This window comes from Triplophysa rosa, unplaced genomic scaffold (assembly GCF_024868665.1).
Source record: "Triplophysa rosa unplaced genomic scaffold, Trosa_1v2 scaffold10_ERROPOS467815, whole genome shotgun sequence".
Taxonomy (NCBI): domain Eukaryota; kingdom Metazoa; phylum Chordata; class Actinopteri; order Cypriniformes; family Nemacheilidae; genus Triplophysa; species Triplophysa rosa.
The window spans coordinates 60,993-83,370 of NW_026634036.1; the positions used below are offsets into that span (position 1 = coordinate 60,993).

Here is a 22,378-nt window from a genome sequence, read left to right on the forward strand (position 1 = left end):
AGGAAGACCCAACCTATCCGTGCTATGTCCAGTACGCGCACGGCGCCTCTACTTGGACCGCACGGAGAGCCCAGAAGCTCTGAGCAGCTCTTTGTCTGTTTCGGAGGTCAGCAGGAGGGCTGTCTCCAAACAGAGGCTGGCGCACTGGATCGTGGATGCCCTCATTAGGGCATACCGATCTTTTTTCCTGCCCGTTGGGGGTGAGGCACACCCCTCGTGGCTGGCTCAGGGCGCCTCTCTGGCAGACATCTGCGGAGCTGCGGGTTGGGCTATGCCTAACAACTCCGTTAGGTTCTAATACCTACGCGCGGAACCGGTGTCAGCCCGCATCCTGGCAAGGTGTGGGACCGGCAGCCGGTAGGGCATACGCCTGTGGAAGCCCTTGCCCCTCCGGGGGGAGCAGTGGCGATCCCGCCTCACTTCTTTCCCCTCGGGTAAAGAACAGGCATTCCATCCATTACTAAGCACCCTTCCAGGGGACAGGCTGGGAAGAGCAGCCCTGCCCCTTTAGGCCGGGGAACAGTTGAGTTATCTCCCACATAGCTCTAACCGGACCTAGTGCTCCAGATGTGGTAACCCCCCCTCCGTGGGCTGTTCCGTCTGATGTATCCTCATGAATGGTTCCCACCTTGGCAATCCATGACCTCCCCATGTGGACTCCCAACTTGCGGTTAACTCCTGCAGTCCGCACATTCCTCCCATGAGTTCTCCCCTGATGGTGAGACCATGTGGTGTCTCCACTAATTCCTCCCTACGGTAGGTAGTGGCCTCTGCAGCGTTTTTCCCCCCCAAGGGGGGATAATGCTTACCCAGTGGCCCGTACGGTGCCGGGCGGCTTCTCGCCATTTAGAGAATCAGGCCTCCGCCCTTGACGGCCGGCGTTAGGGGGTTTCCCAACTTTTTGTGGAAAGCTCTGGGTCCCCCTTCCTCTCCACTGGAAGGTCATAATTTCGCGCTAGCGTGTTCGTCTTACTCGCCCAGGCCAGTCAACGTTGCTCCGCAGAGATTGTGATGCGGCTCAGTGCTGTGGCGTTTTCCATAGGAACCCCATTCTGTCGGTTCGACACAACGTCGAGAGACCGACAGAAAGGGAACGTCTTGGTTACGGATGTAACCTCGGTTCCCTGATGGAGGGATCGAGACGTTGTGTCCCTCATGCCACAACACTGGCCGCCCACCCCAGCGGTCGGGGGAGGATGCTTAGGCTCCTCAGACCAAAGGTGAATGAATGAGCACGCCGGCTTCCCTCTTATACCCGGACATCCGGGGAGGAGCCCGGCATGCAAATTTCATTCGCCAATTTTCATTGGCCTTTTTTAAATACTCAGAAGATGATAGGTTCTCAAGACAAACCCCATTCTGTCGGTTCGACACAACGTCTCGTTCCCTCCATCAGGGAACCGAGGTTACATCCGTAACCAAGACGTTTTTCTCGAGAACCGTCTGCGTCGGTGGAACTGAAAATAAATCCAGCTCGGATTTGATACATTCCCCGGACATGCTGTGCAGTAATGCCATGTTAGAATATGGTCTTTATGGATCTCTTAGCCGACTTGCTTCGCTTAACAGGTTTCTTACGCTTTCTTCACGCTACTGAGCGTTTCTTCAGGCCGCTATTTGTTTTCCTTATAGAATAACCACGCCTCCTTACCCCCGGCGGTTTAGTCATGCGTTTACGAGCCATCCGTCAGACCCGATCCGTCTTGAGTCTTATGAGCTCTCGACAGGGCGGTCGTGACGACGTCTGACACGATGTTTTTAGCAGCCGTTTTTAGGTGCGGCTTAGTGATGCTGAATCATTTTTTTAACAGGGGTACGGCCATTCTGAACAGACCTCTGAAAAGACCTCTTAGGCCTGCACCGTACATAATCCCTCCTCCTGTAAAGCCTGGCATTCCTCCGCCTACCTGGTTACGGTAATAGTCGACGTAATCATTCGTATTCATTGCGTGGTGGTTATAATAATTCATTTTTTAAATTTCAGCGCAGAAATTTCAAGGGATCGGTCGTCGTTCAATTCTATGTCGACGTCTGTGAAGACCGGCGCGTAATGAGGATGTCGGTAACCATCATGTGCTTATGTTAGTTCTATGACCTGGTTGACCTGGTTACCTGGTTGATCCTGCCAGTAACATATGCTTGTCTCAAAGATTAAGCCATGCAGGTCTAAGTGCACACGGCCGGTACAGTGAAACTGCGAATGGCTCATTAAATCAGTTATGGTTCCTTTGATCGCTCCCAGTTACTTGGATAACTGTGGTAATTCCAGAGCTAATACATGCAAACGGGCGTTGACCCGGGCCTCCTCGCGGGGGCCCAGGGGATACGTGCATTTATCAGCCCCAAAACCCAACCGGGTTTATGTTTATGCTTATGTTAGTTCATTTTCAGTGAACGGATTGTTTCGACGGCTTAAAGTGTAATTTTACAATGACTTTTCCGTGTGAAAATGGTACTTCGAGGTTTTGGTCATCCTTCAATATCACGTCGATGTCCGTGATGACAGACTTGTTGACAGGCACGTAATGAGGCTTCTCATAACGAATCATAATCGCTTCCTTATCTTTACCCGAAACATGAACACATCTCAACAGAGGGAAATCGCCCACCGTTTGGTATTCGATAATGTAGGTGTAAACATAGATCGTATAGAATCCTGCGTGGATATCGGCTTGATGAGGGGCGTACGTGACAACATCTCTTTCAAAATCAGCTTTTTCATTGTAGTTGATTAGTCCCAAAGCATCGTCAGGTCGCAGTCCTAAGATATTGGCTAGCTTGCCGTAGAACGATATTGAAATGGTAGGCTTCGCTCTCAGAAAGACTTTGTTTGTCAAGCGGTCGTGGCCCAAGGCCACCGACGGGGCTAGTACTTCATTTATCACTTGAATCACAGCCTGAACAATAGCGTAGTACCCGGGGTTTATACTGAGCGCCTTTGAAACAAATAAGCTGGATAAGTAAGTGCTTTTTGCATGGCAGTTGGGATTCGGGGTTGGATTGCGCTGGTGGGCTGGATGTGTAACGTAAAACCACCATCTTCCCGATTAAAGTTGTACCAGCTCCTAGGATATTCGATCTCGCACAATCCTACATGCCATCGGCCTTTCAAGTTGATAGAAGAGGCTAGTTTGGTTCTGTAACTAGATATTCGATTTTCAGGGTAGACCGACAAAGAAGCATTGCACGGGAGCGTAACGTAGAACCCCTCGTCATCCATGTTAGTCGTTGACTCGAATGACATAGCAAATGATTCTAGGAGGGTTTTAAGGTGCTTGCAAGTCCACCAGAACTTTTTTGTCTACATAGCTGTTAAATTTCGAGGGCCACCCCACCAATTTGACTAAAACGAGCGTATTTCAGTCCTGTTTTTTCTGTCCTAAAATCTTTTAGACTTTAAACGGAGATGGAATCACTCAACAAACTCTGCCCATGCAACTTCAAGTACGACTATTTCATCAAGAGACCATGTAATTCTATGTGATTGATTCTCCACGCCATGAAATCATCTTAGGATAACCTTGGCTATCTGTTCACGACCCAGTCATCTCTTGGCACCCTGATGAGATTACACACTGGTCTCAATTCTGCTATACTCATTGTCTAAACGCCAGTTATCAAACCCTGCTCCTATCAAACCAAACTCCTTCAAAAAGGTCTCTTCAATATAACGGATACATAAAATAATTTTGAAGTAAAATTAAAAAGTCAAAGCCTTTTTACACTGGACATGCTGATTTGGCCTTATCGCCAGCTGCAGTCATGTCCTCATTTCACATATAAACCGCTAGCGATTGACAACTACTGATACTGCACTCGTATTCACATAAAGAAGCCATGTTGACCAGTTTTAGTAAATTAGGGCAAAATCCACAAGATTATAGTACCTTCAGTGCCCTGTAAATGGCAATATTAATTATTCTGTTGCAAAAATAAACTGCTGCAAAAAATATAGGTGCCATACAAAATGTAATGATGTTTTATTAACTAAGTTCGGGAGGAGAAGGAGCAGATAATTAACTCAGCTGGTCCACTATCAGCATTCACAGCACCCGATCTATCAGTTCAAGAGAGAGAGAGCCTCAGTTCAAAGTAGGGAAGGAAGCAATAAAACAAACTTTTAATCAAATAAACAAACAATAACATGGAAATAAAAGGCCGACAGCCACCTCACGGTCGACTGCCAGCCACAAAAACATAAATACAAACTTCACACATGTCCGGGCCCAGTCCTCTCTCGTCCATAGTCCTGTCGCACGTCCTCTTATGCTCCCGATCTCCTCCGTGAGACATGCGGGACCAGTGTGCAAACAGCTGATTCCCACTATCACTCACGCCACCGGCACCGCCTCGTTGCCTCACGGCTCTCGTCCCGCCTTCCTCGTTACACTCTATAAATAGTCAAGACCTCTTACCTTCACTCTCTCTTCAGTCTTAAGCAATGGTATACCCAAATTGCAGCGATGTCAAAGAATGAAACCGTCCCTATCGACAACTCCGTCGACGATCAGGGTCCTTCGGCATCCTCAAGCAGTCGAAATCTTGACTGTCCTAGGATTACGGCAAGCGCTAATCAACGCAGACGTCCACTTTTCCCGATGGATGAACAAGGTCGAACTGTACGGTTTGTACACCTCCCTGCAGCCGGATTCCCTGATGGCCCAACCTGCCACTCCGTCGAAGGCCACGGGAAAGCCAAGGTAGGTCCGTAATTTCCCATATATATGGCCGGAACAAACACCAACTCCAATAAGGAGGGGCGTCCGGTCCGAAAGCCGCCGCAGCCGTCCCTCTGCAAGCTTGGGCCACGGCCCGGACACCACATCCGCTTGCCTACAGTCTCTTCCCCGTTCAGCCGAGCTCTAGCAGGCAGCATCTCCAGGTACCATCCAAGCCCTCCACACCTTGAACCGCCCCAGCACCGCAAGCATGGCTCCGAAAGCGGCCTTGGCTCGCCCACACATCCTCCCGATCTCCTCCTTCAATCCCCTTCCATGTCAATGGCCCGCTGCCCCGCCGTCAAACTCCAGTGCGAGGCTGCCTCCACGCAGGCTCAGGCTCACGACTTCCCCACTTTCCCTCTAGTCCCCGGCCCAGACAACGGCAGTAGCATGAAATTTCCCCCTCAAGCAGCCCCAGCAGTCACTGTTCCCTCTCTCATGTCTCTCCTCAGGCACGTCCCTCCTTCTCACTGTCATCTGCAGCAGCGATGCCGGTCCCTCCCAATGCCCTGGCCCTGGAGCCGCCTCCCGTCTCATCAAGCATCAGGTCGCAGATACACACAGGTGCGGACATAGACCTTTACTCTCTTTTATCTCCACTCTCACCTCCATCAACAGATCGCCAAATCACCTACGGTGATCTCTCACTCACCCTAAAAAACACAACACATAGCAGTTCACGCACCTTAACATTTACAGAATTCACCGTAGCTTTTTCACGCTACCTCAAGGTAATCTGCACGGCATTCCCTCACAGGAGGCGCGAGCTCAGCGTCTACCTCTCCATAGTCGCGGAGCTCGCGCTATCTTACGGAGGAAACCATTTCTACACCTAGCACAGTTTATTTTCCACCAAATGCGCCATCCGCATAGCTCAGTGGAACCAGTGTCGTTACTGGGGGGCACTGGACACTGAGCTTCACAACCGAGTTTTCCTCGGTTGCAGGAACATTTCATGCGCAGTCTGCAGATCTGTCGTCCACAGCACCACTTCTTGCCCTTTAGTTCACTCATCCATTCCCCCTGCCCGGACTCACCTCACACCAAATTCACAGGCTACGTCCCATGCTTCCCATCATATCCCGTCAACCTACCTCTGCCTGCCGGCAGGCCTCCAGCCTCGATCCATGCAGGAAGTTCAACATCGGCGCTTGCTCACGACAGCAGTGCATGCATGTTTGCAGCTTCTGTGGCGGCACGCACGCCCACATTGTATGTCCAGTTTCCAAATCTGCAAATAAAAATCGTAAACAGTATTTATTGACTCCTGTGAATGTTTTAAGTTTGTCTGCTGAATTGTCTCTTCACCCCGACACTCGCGTTACTGATTACGTTCTGTCCGGTCTCTCAAACGGCTTCAACCCCGGTATCGAGAGTTTACCTTCCGACAGCCTAGTTTGCCACAACCTTCAGTCTGCGCTTGCTGAACCCGAAACAGTCGATCTTCTTATTAAAAGTGAAATCGACTCCCTTCGCCGCTACTCCCTTTAAAATCTTCTGCATCAGCCCCATCGGCGTAGCTACCAGAAAATTTTCTGGCAAAAAACACCTCATATTCGACCTGTCGTCCCCCAATAATTATCCGTTTCCGAGCATTAACAGCCTTATTCCGCTCGAGGAGTTTTCCCTTCTCTACCACGACATCGACCAAGCTATTAAACTCATTAAAACCGCTGGGCGTGGCGCCTGGCTCACCAAAGTCGACAACACCTCTGCATTTAAAGTAATGCCCATTCACCCAGACTTTTGGCATTTGTTCGGCATTCGCTGGCGCAATCAATTCTATTTTTCCGTTCGCGTCACTTTCGGCTGCAGAAGCAGCCCAAAAATTTTCGACATGCTGTCAGAGGCTCTGGCGGCTCAGAAGCAGGCTCAGGCTCTGGCGGCTCAGAAGCAGGCTCAGGCTCTGGCAGCTCGGGAGCAGGCTCAGGCTCTGGCGGCTCAGAAGCAGGCTCAGGCACTGGCGGCTCAGGAGCAGGCTCAGGCTCTGGCAGCTCAGAAGCAGTCTCAGGCTCTGGCGGCTAGGAAGCAGGCTCTGGCGGCTCGGAAAAGGTGCCTCATAGGTCCCCTTTAATGTCCATCAGGTCCCCTTTAAGGCACAGTGGGTCAAACTTCAGGAGCAGCTGAACCTCCAGTGGGAGCTCGGACGCGGAGACGCCGTGGGACTCAGAGGCGGAGATGCAGGCGGGCTTGCGAAGCACGGGAGAGCGTCGAGGCGCCGGCACGGGGAAGCCGCGGAATACCGGTCCGGGAGAGCCGCGGCATCCTTGCCATTTCGTACGCCGGCGGGGCTTCGTGGAGGACTCCGCCATGGTGTTGGGGTGAGCTGGAACGCTCAACATGCCTTCTGATGTTATCAGATGATGATCAGTCTCATCCAGAAAAGAAATGTCACAGTTTTAGTCTGTTTAGTTTGGTTTTCTGTGTTCCTTTTTTGCATGTGTTCCCTCATTAGTTTCCCTAATTGGTAATTGCACCACACCTGTTTCTGTTCTTCCTGATTACATTCCCCTTGTGTATATAAACCATGTGTTTTTCTTAGCTCTATGTCCGTTCTCTCTTGTGTTTGCTTCCTAGTTTATATTAATGTCAGTTTTCCTTAGATTTATCTTAGTTGGATCATTGTCTGCTCTCGTCTGTGGGGTTCCGTAACACATGGATTCCAATTCGGCTTCCGCCTAGTTACAATAACATATTTTATGTAAACAATTCTAATAGTGTATTTTAGATTAGTAAAGATCAATAAATACAGACATTTAAAAATAGTAATAAAATAAAATCACACAACAAGGACGCAGATGTGCAGATGTCCACAGTCATTTATTCACATAATGTTCCATCTCTTAAAATGTAAACATTCATTCAAGTATGTCAATTGAAAAAACAAGAGCTTATTTATTTCGTTTATTTCGTTTGTTATTTTATTCCAACTGTTACTACTGAATGAAGACTTCCGTAAATGTTTATGTTTACAATAATATTTAGTAGTGCATACGTTGTAACTTAGTGCCCCTTTGCACAGCTGGTGCAACCCGCCCCTAGTAAAATAATTCCTCACCATAATATAATCAGAGTTATTCCAGTTAATTGGAAGCTAGCCTTCAGAAAAAAAATGTGTATAATTCTTTGTATTTAGTTTTCTTTGGGTGAATTGTTTTTTAAGTTGAGTTAAACTTTTTCCTATAATTTGTGAGGAAATTCAAGGTCTTTACCTGTGATAGTGGCATGAATGTTCCGCTTTTCTATCATCAGGTATCTCGGACTCTCAGGGAACCATGGCAACAACATGAGCTGTATGAATGTAGGCACGACGACAAGAGAGAGGAACAGAGGCCAGTGGTCTTCCTGTGTAAAGACACCAGATGACAAGTCATAACAGACACACTTGACAAGGCTATGATGTAAAAATCCTGAGAACAAATCTATTACAGATCAGATTTATGCATGGTACCATAAGAATAGTTTAAAACTATATCTGTAATGCTTAAAATGGAGAAATTAAAATAAATGAATGTGCAACCACCTTGCCCAAGATCTCATGGAGCCCCAGAATCTGAGCAATAAACACTCCCAAACAGATGAAGATGCTGGGCACAAATCCCAGAAATCCCCGAAGATTCTTTGGAGCAATTTCTCCAAGGTACATTGGCACCACGCTAAGAGATATCCCTACAACAGCATGACAGACAGAGCACATTTCTGTATAGTAGCTAAATGCATCATAAGATCATTACAATTGCAATATCACTATTAGTAGAAGAAATCTAAAGAAAAGCTTTTCTTCAAGTTTTTAATACAACACAGAGTTTCTAACAATAAATAATGACATAGTTAATGTCATTAAAATTATTTAAATGTAATTGTGCCTTCCACATAACATAAATTAAATTACCTGAATGTATCCCTGTAATGAAGCGACCAATGATGATCATTTCTGGGGATTCACACAACCGACTAAAGCCCATCAGTGCCCCGCCTACAAACACCAGAACTGTGCTGTGCACTAGTGTCCCTTTCCTATAAAATAATTAACACACAAAGCATTCTAGCATCAGTTCAAACTTTTTATCTATAGAACTCGTATATTGAAGCAAAATAAATGCATGCCTTGAATGTAGTGTAGATCAATTTGAATAAAAGCATGTGCAAAATGCATAAATGTAGTGTAAATGTACAGACATGCTCAAATATGTTGGTACCCCTCCACAAAAAAACGAAGAATGCACAATTTTCTCTGAAATAACTTGAAACTGACAAAAGTAATTGGCTTTAAGTAAAAACCTTTGTTTATTCCATAATTAATAGAAGTCAGACTTTGCTTTTGATTTATTCAACATAATATTGTAAATAATAAAACAAATGAAAATGTCATGGACAAAAATGATGGGACCTCTAACCTAATATTTTGTTGCACAACATTTAGAGTCAATCACTTCAAGCAAACGTTTTCTGTAGCTCTCAATGAGACGTCTGCACCTGTTAACCCAAGAGTTTGGCCCACTCTTCCTGAGCAAACTACTCCAGCTGTCTCAGGTTTGATGGGTGCCTTCTCCAGACTGCAAGTTTCAACTCTTTCCATAGATGTTCGATAGGATTCAGATCAGGACTCATAGAAGGCCACTTCAAAATAGTCCAATGTTTTGTTCTTATCCATTCTTGGGTGATTTTAGCTGTGTGTTTTGGGTCATTATCCTGTTGGAGGACCCATGACCTGTGACTGAGACAGAGCTTTCTGACACTGGGCAGTACGTTTTGCTCCAGAATGCCTTGATAGTCTTGATATTTCATTGTGCCCTGCACAGATTCAAGGCACCCTGTGCCAGATGCAGCGTAGCAGCCCCAAAACATAACCGAGCCTCCTCCATGTTTCCAGAGGTGGGTAGAGTTGCCAAAATCTTTACTCAAGTAAAAGTACAAGTAACTAGAGAAATTGTTACTCAAGTAAAAGTAAAAGTCACTATTTTAAAAATTACTTGAGTAAAAGTAAAAAAGTATGCAATGAAAAAACTACTCAAGTAGCTAGTTACTTAGTTACTTTGTATCTGATTATATAGGCATACTACATAAAATTAATATTAACGCCAATATTTGAATATTACATTTTAATCAATATTTTTAATTATCATAAGCAGATATGTTTGCAATATGCTAGAGAGACTAAAGAATAGACAAACACAGAAGAGACGAGCATTTCTGTAAATTTCATCTAGTCCGGATGTCAATGTAGTTTACACAACTTATTTAGAATAATAGACCATGTCAAACTAAAGCATGAACTAAACTCAGAGCATTTCCTAAAATGATCTAGAACATCTGCAGTGCACTCTTAAATGAAATACACATTTTTGAACAAAGCTCGTGGTTTCTCGTGTTGTGTCACGTGTGTGTTGTGAAACGCTCTTATTTGTAAACAAACAGTAAACAGTGAACCTCACGCCCATCAACAAGTTTTCTTCCTTCTGTTCTTCAAATGTATATTTCTGCAGGCTCACGTCTCTGTGTCTGACAGGTAACGCGCATGTTGCTGTGTCTGACGAACAGGTCGCGCGGGTGCGCGCATATGGCGGGCATTTATCATCGCTGGCAAACAATATGACACATTTGCAGTTTTGATTGTATTGATATAGATTAATATCCACTTCATCCAACGCTCTTTGTGTTCTGCGTGTTCTTAAGTTTCACGCTACGAGGAGTGAGTAATCCTGCTTCAGATGATTCAGATCGTGCTGCGAACTGAACAAATCATTTGAACTGATTCATTAGCCTATTCAAATGGTTTTGCCCATTGTTCAATTAATGCTTTCAAAAGAATCGACTCAAAAGAATCGATCACTCGGGAATGCCCGTAAAAGAGACGACAACCTTGAAATAAACAACGCGTTTTTAAAAGCATATTTTAAAATGAAGGAACGAAGGAACGTCACGCAATGTAAGTTATGTAACTAAGTAAAAGTACTGATTTTCTATTAGAAATTTACTCAAGTAAGAGTAAAAGTACACACTTTTAATTTTACTTAAAAAGTACATATTTTCCAAAATGTTACTCAAGTAAATGTAACGAAGTAAATGTAGCGCGTTACTACCCACCTCTGCATGTTTCACTGTAGGTATGGTGTTCACTTATTTGAAAGTTTGATTTTTTCCTCTGTGAACATAGAGCTGATGTGACTTGCCAAAAAGCTCCAGTTTTGACTCATCTGTCTAAAGGACATTCTCCCAGAAGGATTGTGGCTTGTCAATATGAATTTTAGCAAATTCCAGTCTGGCTTTATGTTTTTCTTTCAAAAGTGGAGTCCTCCTGGGTCTTCTTCCATGCTCAAAAAGCGACGGATGGTGCGATCAGAAACTGACGTACCTTCACCTTGGAGTTCAACTTGTATCTCTTTGGCAATTATCCTGGGTTCTTTTTCTACCATTCGCACTATCCTTCTGTTCAATCTGGGGTCGATCTTCTGCTTGCTGCCTTTCGCAGGGAGGTTAGCTACAATTCCATGGAACTTAAACTTCTTACAGTTTTTCTCGATTGCTTAAACACATTCCTTGAAATTATGCCTCGTATTCTCAAAACAGTAAACACAAATCCAAAACATCTCACCCAATTCCCCAAACATCCTATTATCAGGTCAATATGAAGCTCTCTTCTCAAAACCATTCAAACTTGCTGAAAAACCAAACTTTTCCTGCAGACATGACACACAAGCCCTCAAAATCACCCACCCTGCAACACAGTCTTAGACACTGGTAAGATCATTTCAAAACACTGATACTAAAACCTCTTATTGGGATTCAAGAATAATTTGACAGCTTAGTGTTTATTAGAATATACAAAATACAAGAGTGCAGATAGAGCAAAATGCACTAATGCGCTTTAGGAAAAAATAAAAATAAAACATTACACTACTGTAAAGTAGATAAGGATGATCTTACAAGACAACAAAAGTTCAAAAACCAAAGAACAATATGAACTGGTCATGCAATACAATACAGTACACAACTGCACAAATTACATTTACATTCAGGTGACTTACAGAGAAGATAAAGGAAACAATACAGTGAAGCGATTTGTCAATAGGAGGCAATGTAAAAAAATATGACATCCTCTGCGCCTTTGGCCCAATTTCATAAAAAAGTATTCCGCATTTTCTGCAAAAATACAGAACAGGTTAAAAAAGGGTGTACACGTGCTACAGTTTACTGGATACAGAATAGTGAAATTTCTCTCATATAAAGTGTGTACTGTAGTTATACTGTATGTTTACAGTAAGTAGTATAAAGCCAGTAGATGATTCTAGGATGCACAATTACCTGTGCTCCTATTGAGATTATCCTGAGATTCTGATTGGTGTGTCATCAGTTTTGCCACTGAATGTTTACTGATGGATAAATGTGTGCTATTTGAGTTGACATCTGGACACTTCAGGGGCCTGTTTCAATAAGGAGGTTCAACCAACACCGAGTTAAAATGTGAACTCTGAGTTGATTTACTCAGAGAATCGCAACTCTGAGTTTTCGGTTTCAGAACAGGTGATTTCAATTAGTTCAATCCACTCTGAGTAAATTCACTCTAGGTTACGCGTGTGCACCATTGATTTAAAAAGCCATCATCAATTGAGCGAAGATAGCACGATTCACCATGGCAACAGCACCAAAAAAAGCAACATGGCGGCAGAAAGCACATGAGAGTGAGGCACACTTTCCGCTCGATTTACTGATGTCCTGAAAATGACTTAAGTTTAAATTAATAAATTGATACCAATAAACAAATAAATTAATCATTAAATGAATGAAACAACAGAAATAATAAAAAAATCGTATGTTCTCACTCGCCATGAGTGCTCTAGTTACGCAAGTAAGACGTCATGCTGTATAGGACACCTGTAGGGCGTCAGACTCTCGTGCAAAGTTAGACTGATCGCCGGTTCGAATCCTGCTCTGTACAGATTTCACTTGGAATGGCTGCATGTCAAATTTACTTGTTTATTACCTTTATCGCTTCATTTCTGCATGTATGTCTGTATTTATTCATTTCTTTATTCATGCACTTTATTTATGTGTAAGGATGGATGAGATAATTTTGATACATCTAATTCACTGTAAAGAAAAACTGTACAGTTTTAATAAAAATGCACAGGGAAATGACAAAATTCCACTCGGTGCTCTCCTGAAATCAAAGTACATATTCCAATGAATTAATGCAGCCTCTTCATGAATCCTCTATAAAAGCACATATGACATACAGTATAAGTCACTGAGATGGTCTCTGTGTAATCAAAATGTGTGCCATGAATGACTGTATTAATGAATGAATGGATGAGTTACACCACTTGCGCTTTAAAAGGGGGAGGAGATCGAAATAAACTCTGGGTTTACCAAAGAAAACCTGCTCCCGACCAGGTTAGGTTCACAGAGTAAGTTACTATGGTTACTGACTCTGAGTATAAGATACCTCTCCTTTAGAAACGGGCTTGAGTTACCCCGCTTTCTCAGGTTTGACATACCTCACATTCTGAAACGGAAAACCCAGAGTTTCCCTCATTTCAGGGTTAATATACTCAGAGTTTTCACTAAACCTCCTTTCTGAAACGGGCCCCAGTTCATTATATTGTGTGTTTGTGTTTTCTGAATGAGAACATGGTTAAGCCTTTGCAAATTGAGGCTGTTTGTGTGTGGGGTTTGTACAAGTTGGTGTATTGTTCTGAGAATGTGTTTATAGTTGTCAGAAAATGGTGAATTTTTCATGAATTGTGTGTTAGCAATAGAGAAAAACTGTAATAATATTTGCAACGTTTGTCACAGAATCATCGAGCTGATTGGAGATGGTCTTGTAGCCTTTACCTTTACCATGCTTATCTATTGTTTTCTTTCTGAGCTCCTCAGACAACTCTGTCCTTTGCTTTCTCTGGTCCATGTTCAGTGTGGTGCACACAATGATACCAAACAGCACAGTGATTACTTTTCTCCGTTTAAATAGGCTGAATGACTGATTACAAGATGTGTGATACTAATTAAAGAATCTAATTAGTTTGAAATATCACTATAATCCAATTATGAATTATGGTTTCTAAGGGGTACCAACAAATGTGTCGAGGCCATTTTAGAATCTTTGTAGAATAAACAATAATTCATCTCTTTCCACAGCTTCTTTGCTTTATTCTATGACATACCAAAGGCATGCAAGTATACGTGATACAAAAGCTTGTAATTTCATCAATCTTCAGGAGGAATGAAGCATTATTTCAATGAGCTGTAAGGGTACCAATAAATTTGAGCATTTCTGTATATTAAAGGTAAAATATGTAAAATGATAGGAACACGTATAACTAGTATAAAGACTACAGTCCACCTTCCCAAGAAAACAAAAAATCACAAAAATTGGCTAAAAAGGTGTAAAATCTCCAGGAACTGAAGCTACATTTTCTACCTTCCAAATCTCGTAACCTGCATTCCTACTGTGAGAGAGCCCACCAAGCCTCCAATGGCAAATATAGACACAGTGATTGAATATAGAAGCATGAGATGTTCTTCATCCACTCCTGACCCATACCGCCTCACAATGGTTTGGTTATAAAAGTCCTTAATGTACTAAGTGAAGAACAAGAACAATTAAAAATATCAGTTTGTGTGAATTAAAATTAATACGGTTGTTTCAACTAGTCAGTGAGGATGCAGACACAATGTAACATTTTGTGTGACGTTTTTCAGTCACTTACCTCTGCAGGAGAATTAACAACTGCCAGATTATAACCATAGAGGAGGGAGCTCCCGAATGAGGAGAGCAACGCTACAGCTAACAGGGATAAGGTAAGGTGCTGTAGACAAGTGACAAATAATCATTCAAACAAAAAACTAATTTGTGACAACTTTGCAAATGTATATGGGCCATTCTATAAAATTCTTGCAAACTGCTGTCCCACATAAAAAAACACATTTAAAAAGCATACAAGTATTCAAATCTTAGTTGCTTACTAAGATACTTCTAACATCCATTGCATCCCACAACAATATGTATATTTATAATCAGTAAGCTTCATATATATACAATTATAATTTATTGTGTAGTTTCAATTGGGAAAAACCCAACAATTTCAAATTATGAAAATTATATTAAAATGCTTTTTGCATTTTTGTTTTTAAAAATATTTTTTTATGTTATGAAGAAAATGTGTCTAAAAGTCTGAAAATCCGTGCGTAACTTAAAGGAACCTCACTACCAAACATCTTTTTTCTGCAATTTAAGCAAGCTTTTTTGGTCGTTATTCCATAAAATAAAATAAACATCTGTGTACATCTGTTCAGAACTGTGCTTGCTAACCATGTGCTGATTAGCATATTTGATCTAGGCTCAAAATTATTCAAAAATTGTCACTACCAAAACGTATCACTGGGTATCATTGTTTCGGTAGTGCCAAAAATAGTTTCGGTACTAAATTCTTTATTCTTTATTTCCATAAAGTTATGCAAATCATTAGTATTTTGGTTTGTTTTAGTAGTGATATAGTATGTGAGCTGTCAGTTTTCTATTAGATATTCACTGTAACATAGTTAGTTATTTGTGTTAACATAAAATGTTGAACATGTTGAAAGTCTGATTCAGCTCTGCAAAATACATATTATGATCACTACCAAAACATTACCATCACTACTGAAAATGTGTGTGTGGGGATGTTTTGTCAAAAATAACGTCTTGGTTACGGATGTAGCCTCAGTTCCCTGATGGAGGGAACGAGACGTTGTGTTGAGTTGACAGATGGGGTTCGCTCTTAAGGCCAATGAAATTGGCGAATGAAATTTGCATGCCGGACTCCGTCCCCGGATATCCGGATATAAAAGGGAGACGGCATGCTGCATTCATTCACCTTTGGTCTGAGGAGCCTGAGAGCATCACTCAACCGCTGCGGCGGGCGACCAGCGTTGTGGCAAGAAGGACACAACGTCTCGTTCCCTCCATCAGGGAACTGAGGTTACATCCGTAACCAAGACGTTCCCTTTCTGTCGTTCTCTCGACGTTGTGTCGAGCCGACAGATGGGGTTCCTATGGAAAATGCCACTGCGCTGTGCCGCGTCACAATCTCTAGCGGAGCGACGCTGACTGGCCTGGGCGAGTCAGATGTGAGCGCTAGCGTGAAATTGTATCCGTCCAGTGGAGAGGTCGGGGGTCCCAGAGCTTTTGAAGAAAAGGTGGGAAGCCCCTGCCACCGGCCATCACGGGCGGAGGCCTTGATTCTCTAACAGAGAGAAGCCGCCCGGCACCGTAAGGGCCACTGGGTAAGCATTATTCCTCCCTGGGGTAAAAATGCTACAGAGACCACTACCTACCGTAGAGAGGAATTAGTGGAGACACTAAAATGGTCTCACCATCAGGGGAGAACTCATGGGAAAATGTGCGGACTGAAGGAGTTAACCGCAAGGTGGGAGTCCACCTAGGGAGGTCATGGGTTGCCGAGGTGGGAACCATTCATGAGGATACATCAGACGGAACCGCCCACTGGGGGGGGTTACCATGTCTGGAGCACTAGGTCCGGTTAGAGCTATTTGGTAGATAACTCAACTGTTCCCCGGCCTAAGGGGGCAGGGCAGCTCTGCCCAGCCTGCCACCAGGAATGTGCTTAGTGATGGATGGAATGCCTGTTCTTTACCCAGTGGGGAAAGAAGGGAGGCGGAAATAGCCGCTGACCCACCTAAGGAAGGGAGGAAGGGCTTTCGCAGGCGTACGCCCTACCGGCTGCTGGTCCTACATGTTGGCCTGCAGGACGCGGTCTCACACCGGTTCCACGCGGAGGTCGTAGAACCTCGCGAAGGTGTTGGTCGTAGCCCAACCAGCAGCTCTGCAGATGTCTGCCAGAGAGGCGCCCTGAGCGAGTGCCCATGAGGAGTCTACACCCCGAGTAGAGTGTGCCCTCACTCCTAACGGGCAGGGGCGATCTTGAGATCGGTATGCCGTAGTGACGGCATCCACGATCCAGTGCACCAGTCTCTGTTTGGAGACAGCCCTCTCCTTCTGCTGACCTCCAAAACAGACAAAGAGCTGCTCAAAGCTTCTTAAGCTCTGCGTGCGGTCCAAGAAGAGGCGCAGTGCGCGTACTGGAAACAACACGGATGGGGTTGGGTCTTCCTCCCCAGTGGGGAACACCTGCAAGTTCACCACCTAGTCTCTAGTGGTGGGAACTTTGGGCACGTAGCCCGGCCGGGTCTCAGGATAACGTGAGAAACATCGGGCCCGAGTACTAGGCAATCTGTGGACACGGAGGGTGCTTGTAGGTCCCCTATCCTCTTGTAGTGTGAGCGCCATCAGGAGAGCCGTCTTTATCGAGAGGTGAGAAAGAGCCGCATCTCCGAGGGGCTCAAAGGGGTGGGCTCAAAGGGGTACGGAGCGTGGATGAGGCGGTAGCCTTCTCGCACCACTTAGGAACCCAATAACCCGGTCGTGCTGTCCCAGAGGCATCCCAGCAACTGGGTCGTGATGAGCGGCAGTGGTGGCTACATACACTTCCAGTGTGGGGAAAGGACAGCACGTTCCCGATCGAGCAACTCCACGGGTCTTCTCTTCGAGAAGAGCACCAGGATGAGAAGACGCGGCACTTATGGGCGTATAGCCGCCTAGTGGCCGGGGCCCTAGCCTGAGTGATGGTCTCAACCACCACAGGGAGTAGGCCACTCAGGATCTCCTCGTCCCATCCAGACATGGAAGTTCCAGGGGGTCTGCCTGGGATGCCGTGGTAATGGTAGGGTATGGTAAACTCGATCTCCCTGGGGTCTTCCCATCAGGGCCGCTTTGCTTTCGCCGCGGCTGCTGACAGGGTGATGGTCTCCTCTTCGATGTCTCTTCCAGGGGGGGCCACCTGAGTGCGGGATGCCGGAGCTGGAGGGCGACAAAGAGGACTAGGGTTGCTGGGAAGCAGACGGTGCACGGGACTCGACGGCCGAGGGCGGCCGAGTCACGGCAGGGGAGGGTATGCTTGATAGCCTCTGTCTGCTTCCTTACTGTCGAGAACTGCTGCTCAACAGTATCACCAAACAGCCCCCCCTTGCGAGATGGGTGCATCGAGAAAGCGGACATTCTCTGCGTTACTCATCTGTGCATGGTTCGGTCAGAGGTGTCTCTCATGGACCACAAGTGTGGACATCACCCGACCCAGGGCCCGCGCGGTCACCTTGGTCGCCCATAGAGCGAGGTCGGTGGCGGCGCGGAGTTCTGCGTAAGCGCTGGGTCGGTCTTACCCTCGTGGAGCTCTCTCAACGCCTTGGCCTGGCAGGATGGCCATAGCGTGGAGAGAGGAGGCAGCTTGGCCCGAAGCAATGTAAGCTCTCGACACCAGAGATGTCGAAACCCTACATGCTTTGGACGGGAGTCTAGGTCAAGCCCCCCAGGTGGTGACCAGGGGGACATCGACGTATCCTCTAGCTGCCTCACCCTCGAGGGAAGAGAGGGTGACAGAACTTGTTTGACGTGGACGTGCCGAAAAGGGGGCGTTCCAGGTCTCACTAAGTTCCTCATGCACTTCCAATAAACACGGCACTGGGGCGGGCGCGGCTTGGAGCCGCGCTCAAACCCGAGGCACCATGTATCCAGCCGCGAGCGCCGGGAGAGGCAGTGCGGGCACTGCAACCCAACGCTCACGGCGGCCCGGGAAAGCATGACTGACATTTCGACGTCCGCTTCTTCCTGGGCTCGACCCCCCGAGGGAAGGAGCTCCGAGGAATCATCGTGTCCGAATACGTGGTTGAGGAACAAGACGGTGGGACCGTGTCCTGGGGAACGGTCAGACGAGCAAGATGAGATGCGAACGGTCCGTGAGCCAGTAGGTGGCGGATTAACGCTCACAGTAATCCTCATATTACCCCCGCTGCTTGCCGTAGCGGGCGGCAGGGCCGTAGTCCTGCCGTCACGGAACAGGGAGCAGACGAGGTGGTGGCTGAGTCCCGTGGGAACACAGCCACCCATGAACGCAACGTCTGAATCGTCAAATGCCCGCAGTGCGGGCAGGACGTATCCACAACCCCCAGCGTGCTGGAAGCAGACATCGTGTCCGCCCCCCTCCTCGATGAGTGTGTTGCACCCACGAGAACAGCGGGACATGCCACGCTGGAGAAATTTGCTCTTTTAGAGAAAAAACTCAAACACTTCTGGCACTGCCGAGACGCCCAGGGGAAGTTGCCGCAGGAAGGGACAGTCCGCTGTATCACGTCGTAAGATTCCAGCAGTAATTCGGCGTAGAGTTTGAAGTCTCGAAGTCGATCATGTGTGAAGGCTCCGAAGAACAAAAGATGAATGAATGCAGCACGCCGCCTCCCTTTTATACCCGGATATCCGGGGGCGGAGTCCGGCATGCAAATTTATTCGCCAATTTCATTGGCCTTTTCTAAAATAGTCGGAAGCGATAGGTTCTCAAGAGCGTCTGTCGGCTCGACACAACGTCGAGAGACCGACAGAAAGGGAATGTATATTAAATGATCAACTAAAATGTTTTGATAGTGTTTGGTTCAATGTATACTGTATATACAGTCCTGCTCACCATTATTGGCACCCTTGGTAAATAAGAGCAAAGAAGGCTGTAAAAATAAATCTACACTGTTTCTCCTTTTGAGCTTTTATTTAAAAAATATACAATATTCCAACATTTCATTAAAGTAAAACAATTTGAAGTAGGGGGAATATCACATTTAGAATTTGTTTTCTCTAATACACCCTGGCCACAATTATTGGTACCCCTAGAAATTCTTATGAGTAAAATACCTCCCAAGTATATTCCCATTGATATTTAAATTTTCTTAGCACACCAAGGTGACTAGAAACATGACGTTGTCCAGTTATGACTTCTTGTTGCACAGGAGAATAAATATTAGTAACACAAAGCGCCAACCCCCCCCCCCCCCCTTAATCATTTATCACAATGGATGAAACCAAAGAATATAGTTCTGATGAGCAATGTGGTTCTGTTGAGATACACAAAATACAAAATGGCTTTAAGGTAATAGTTAAAACAATAAACAATTTCATTTCCAACATCAGGGCAATGATCAAGAAGTTTTAATGGACTGGAGATATTGAAAATCAGCTTGAAACAGGATGTGTGTCTATATTGTCTCAATGCACAACTAGGAGAAGAATTTGAGTGGCCAAAGACTCTTCAAAGAGCACAGATGGAAAATTGCAGTAATCAGTTGAATTTTGGGGTCAGAAAGCATTTAATAAAAATAAAGGAAAACTGCACCTCCATCACCACAAGTTGTTTGGGACACTGTTCAAGAAAGAAATCTTCTGCTCTTATGCAAAAATAAACTGCACCATATTAATCTGCCATACTGGAACTTCAACCAGGACTGGGGTCTATGGCGATATGGAATGAAAAATAGTTTTTGGCAGCAATAACACAAGATAGGTTTGGTGCACACAGGGATAAAAGAATGCCCCATGTCCACAGTTAAATATGTCACCAGATCTTCATTGTTGTGAACCTATTTTTACAGCAGAAGTTCTGGACATTTTGTTCAGATACACGTCATCATGTTTTATATCAAATACCAACAAGTAAAAAAATAAAAACCTGACTTGCTCTGCTAGAAATATTATAATGGGTCGTGGTTAGATCGTCCATCAGCACATTGGTTCAAAATAAACATCAACATCAATAAAAAAATGGGTCACTGAACCCAAAATCAAGATCCTGCCATAGCCATCCCAGTTCCCTGCCTCGAACTCTATAGAAAATGAGTGATATGAACTGAAGAAGAGGGAGGACCAACATTTGAAGGATCTGGAGAAATTCTTTATGGAGGAATGGACTCAGATGACTCAATGTAATCTTAAACCTCATCAGACTGAAAAGAAAACACTCAGAGCTGATTTTCTTATAAATTAAGGTTGCGGGGTGAATTAAATACAAGGGTGCCAATAATTGTGGCCAACATATATGGAAGAAAAACGTTTTTTTCTCAATGTGATATCCCCCCACTTCAAATTGTTTTCCTTCAATGAAATGTTGGAATTTTTTAGATTTTTTAAATAAAAGATTAAAAGGAGAAACAATGCAGATTTATTTTTACAACCTTCTTTGCTCATATTTACCAAGGTTGCCAATAATGGTGAGCAGGACTGTAAACTAAGGAATCCTTAACTTTGAAATCAGTATGATCAATTTTATGCCCTTTACAAAGGAAGTAACTATTGTAACTGTTATTGATTTTAATGTGAAAATATTTTTTTAAATAGCAAAAAATATATTTAAAAAGTATATTTAAACAAAATCTTAATATGTTAATATAATTATTTTATATTGTGTTTCGGTAGTGAAAATTTTTGAAGAGAGGAAGATTATTTCCAAACTTTCTGAAATAACAATATGAAAATGAACTGCACAATTACTATAAATGTATACCTTTGATATTATACAAATTGCATCCATTAAAATAAATCTGCATGGCATGGATCTGTAGGATCTGTAGAACATGCACATCAATGTTTTTCCCACATTAAATGACCTTAGATTGTATTGTTTGCGGAAACTAAGGTCATTTAATGTGGGAAAAACATTGATGTGCATGTTCTACAGATCCTATATTGACTCATTGTTATCTTTTTCACTGATGTGCTGGTTTAATTCTCTAAATGTGAAAAACAAGAACTGTCTTGAGAGGATTGTTAACCAGGGAAGTAAAATAACCAGGAGTAAGCAGATGACTATGGCCCAGTTATATCATAGACAGGTTCCAGTGGTGTAAAGTATTGGAGTAAATGTACTTAGTTACTTTACTTAAGTATCTTTTTGGCTACTTTGTAGTTGTACTGAGTATTAAAGATATTAGCAACTTTTACTCTCTACTTAACTACATTTTTGAACAAGTATATGTACTCTTTACTCCACTACATTTGTAATGACTAATGCAGTTACACATTACATTTTGCATGGCACCTATCTTATAATTAATATTGCCATTTACAGGGTAATGAAGGTACTACAATCTTGTGGATTTTGCTCTAACTTACAAAAACTTGTCAACATGGCTTCTTTATATGAATATGAGTGCAGTATCAGGTAGATGTCAATCGCTGGCGGTTTACACACGGTTAGCCCTTACCCGCTATTTCTACAGTAATATATTGGCAACACTGTTGCCAGCTAGTTACTGTAGGTCACACATCTACAAAAGCTCTTATTTTTAAAACTAACTCTTCCTAAATGTGCTCTAAACATGTTTGCTCAAAATTTGACCATGTGGTGGGACTATTGCCATGAAGTGATGTAAACCAGTAAAAAGAATGTATAGTATTTCAATTTTCAAAAGTGCTCTCACACTATATAGACAAAATATTAACCTATAGAATGAGTCGGACACAGAGAAATGAACAATCCACATATGAATCTCAACAATGGTGACAATCAACTGAACAGCTTCATGCTGCAATGCATGCTGGGTACATAGTACAAAACTCATTCATGATTGTTTGTCACCATTGATGAGGTTTGTATGTCAAGTGTCTAACTGTGTCTCAATTGCAAAGAAAGATTTTCTGACAGAGATCTTTCCATTACAACATGTGATCACTTTACCAAACATATCTTAATAAATCTTAAATGCTATATTATTATTATTTAATGATTGAATTCTTTCAGATGTATCTTCAGTTACTAAGCAAACATAAAGTTGCGGTTCCTGTA

At 44.0% G+C, this 22,378-nt stretch overlaps 1 protein-coding gene across 1 annotated transcript in view; it reads right to left on the minus strand.

Annotated features, from left to right (window-relative positions):
• Positions 1-7,340: 7,340 nt before the first annotated feature.
• The window catches only part of LOC130549365 (solute carrier family 2, facilitated glucose transporter member 5-like), a 31,596-nt gene continuing 16,558 nt past the window's right edge, over positions 7,341-22,378 (minus strand). The window contains exons 2-7 of the mRNA XM_057326570.1: positions 14,432-14,530; positions 14,143-14,303; positions 8,614-8,738; positions 8,245-8,390; positions 7,934-8,066; positions 7,341-7,399 (exon numbers count right to left, since the gene is read on the minus strand). Coding sequence (XP_057182553.1) covers positions 7,341-7,399; positions 7,934-8,066; positions 8,245-8,390; positions 8,614-8,738; positions 14,143-14,303; positions 14,432-14,530 — 723 coding nt within the window. The remainder of the gene's footprint in view (positions 7,400-7,933; positions 8,067-8,244; positions 8,391-8,613; positions 8,739-14,142; positions 14,304-14,431; positions 14,531-22,378) is intronic.